The 1,281-nt window shown below is 35.7% G+C and overlaps 1 protein-coding gene across 3 annotated transcripts in view; it reads right to left on the bottom strand.

The window, feature by feature from the left end:
- The window catches only part of LOC103462676 (trans-1,2-dihydrobenzene-1,2-diol dehydrogenase-like), a 22,984-nt gene that overhangs the window by 5,482 nt on the left and 16,221 nt on the right, over positions 1-1,281 (bottom strand). For 2 of the 3 annotated variants that reach the window (XM_008405605.2, XM_008405606.2), the window contains exon 4: positions 1-247. The exons of the other annotated variant lie outside the window; for it this stretch is intronic. In XM_008405605.2, the coding sequence (XP_008403827.1) occupies positions 1-247 (247 nt within the window). The remainder of the gene's footprint in view (positions 248-1,281) is intronic. 3 annotated transcript variants of the gene reach the window in all.

Below are 1,281 nucleotides of genomic sequence, written 5' to 3'. Positions count from 1 at the left end.
TCGCCAGGCAGACCCCTCTGGCTTGGATACTCTCTGGCTTCTCTCCTTTGTACACCATACTTATGAATTGAAGGCAATAGATACCAAGTCCTAGTAATGCTCCACTGAGGTCCTTCTGATCCGATCTTGACATGTGCAACAGTGGCAAACTATAGTCAGCACGGACCATCTTCACCTCCCCTATGTACTCCTGAGCCAGCAGATTTCTGATCTCCACAGAGGCCTGGAAAAAACGGGTCCACACAGCCTGGAGAGAAAACATGTTTTAAACTGTTCAACTTTTGAAGGTCTTCAAGTGTGTAATAGTAAACTGTATACAGAGAAATATTTTTTTCTTCCTGGTTTGCTACATGCTTACCTCCATSAGGAAGACATCAYTCTTTTTGGCAGAATCCAGAATCTCYCTCACTTCCTTAGCATTCATGGCCAGCGACTTCTCACACAGAACATTCTTTTTAGCATTTATGAAAAGTTTACAGGCCTTCAGATGGCAGGGGGGGATGACTCCAACATGGACAATATCTGCACACAGGTAAAACACTGAATCTTTCAGAAACAGTATGAAATATAAAGATAAAATTAAAACAAAAAGAAAACATTTAATATAGAGCAGGAGGCATTGTAAAGTTTCATAATTCAGCGATTGAGARTAGGGACAAAAAGGGTTTTAATTTTCCCCAATTTTTTTAGATTATTTCTCAACCTTATGTATGCAAATATGACAAATAATGTTTTGGAAATTTAAAGATGCTAAGGTACAGGCTCCCAGTTGCAACATTAAAAAAATAAATAAATAAATTTTTAATCAACCTGACCCAGAACTTTGTCATCACCATCTGACAAAAATAAATATAAAATCATTTTTAAAATACCCCATTAGCGATATTTACAGACAAATGCTTGTCAAGAAACAATAAATATTTTAAACAAACAAAAAAAAAGTCCATCTGACGGAGTTGACACTGCATGATTGAGTTGACAGCTGAAGGTGGTGACAAACTAGTGAGTAAAAAGAAAAACTTGATACATTTGAAGTAATGCAATTTATGTAAAATACATTAAAATGAATTAATTGCGCATTCAAGTGAGATTTGTCAACAATTTCACTGAGTCTCAAAAACTGACGGAATTGACAAAGAGCCAAATTACCTCAATTTATATGATGTTATTCTGAAGGAGGCCATATTGTAGCTCATCAGGTCCATGAAATCTTCACTGTATACCAAAATTAAGCTCTTATTTCACAAAATTTCAAAGTTTGTAAATTGTCAGTTATGGAGT

This window comes from Poecilia reticulata, linkage group LG3, assembly GCF_000633615.1.
Source record: "Poecilia reticulata strain Guanapo linkage group LG3, Guppy_female_1.0+MT, whole genome shotgun sequence".
Taxonomy (NCBI): domain Eukaryota; kingdom Metazoa; phylum Chordata; class Actinopteri; order Cyprinodontiformes; family Poeciliidae; genus Poecilia; species Poecilia reticulata.
Note: the sequence above shows the minus strand (reverse complement) of the source record. Positions and strands in the feature narration are given on the sequence as shown.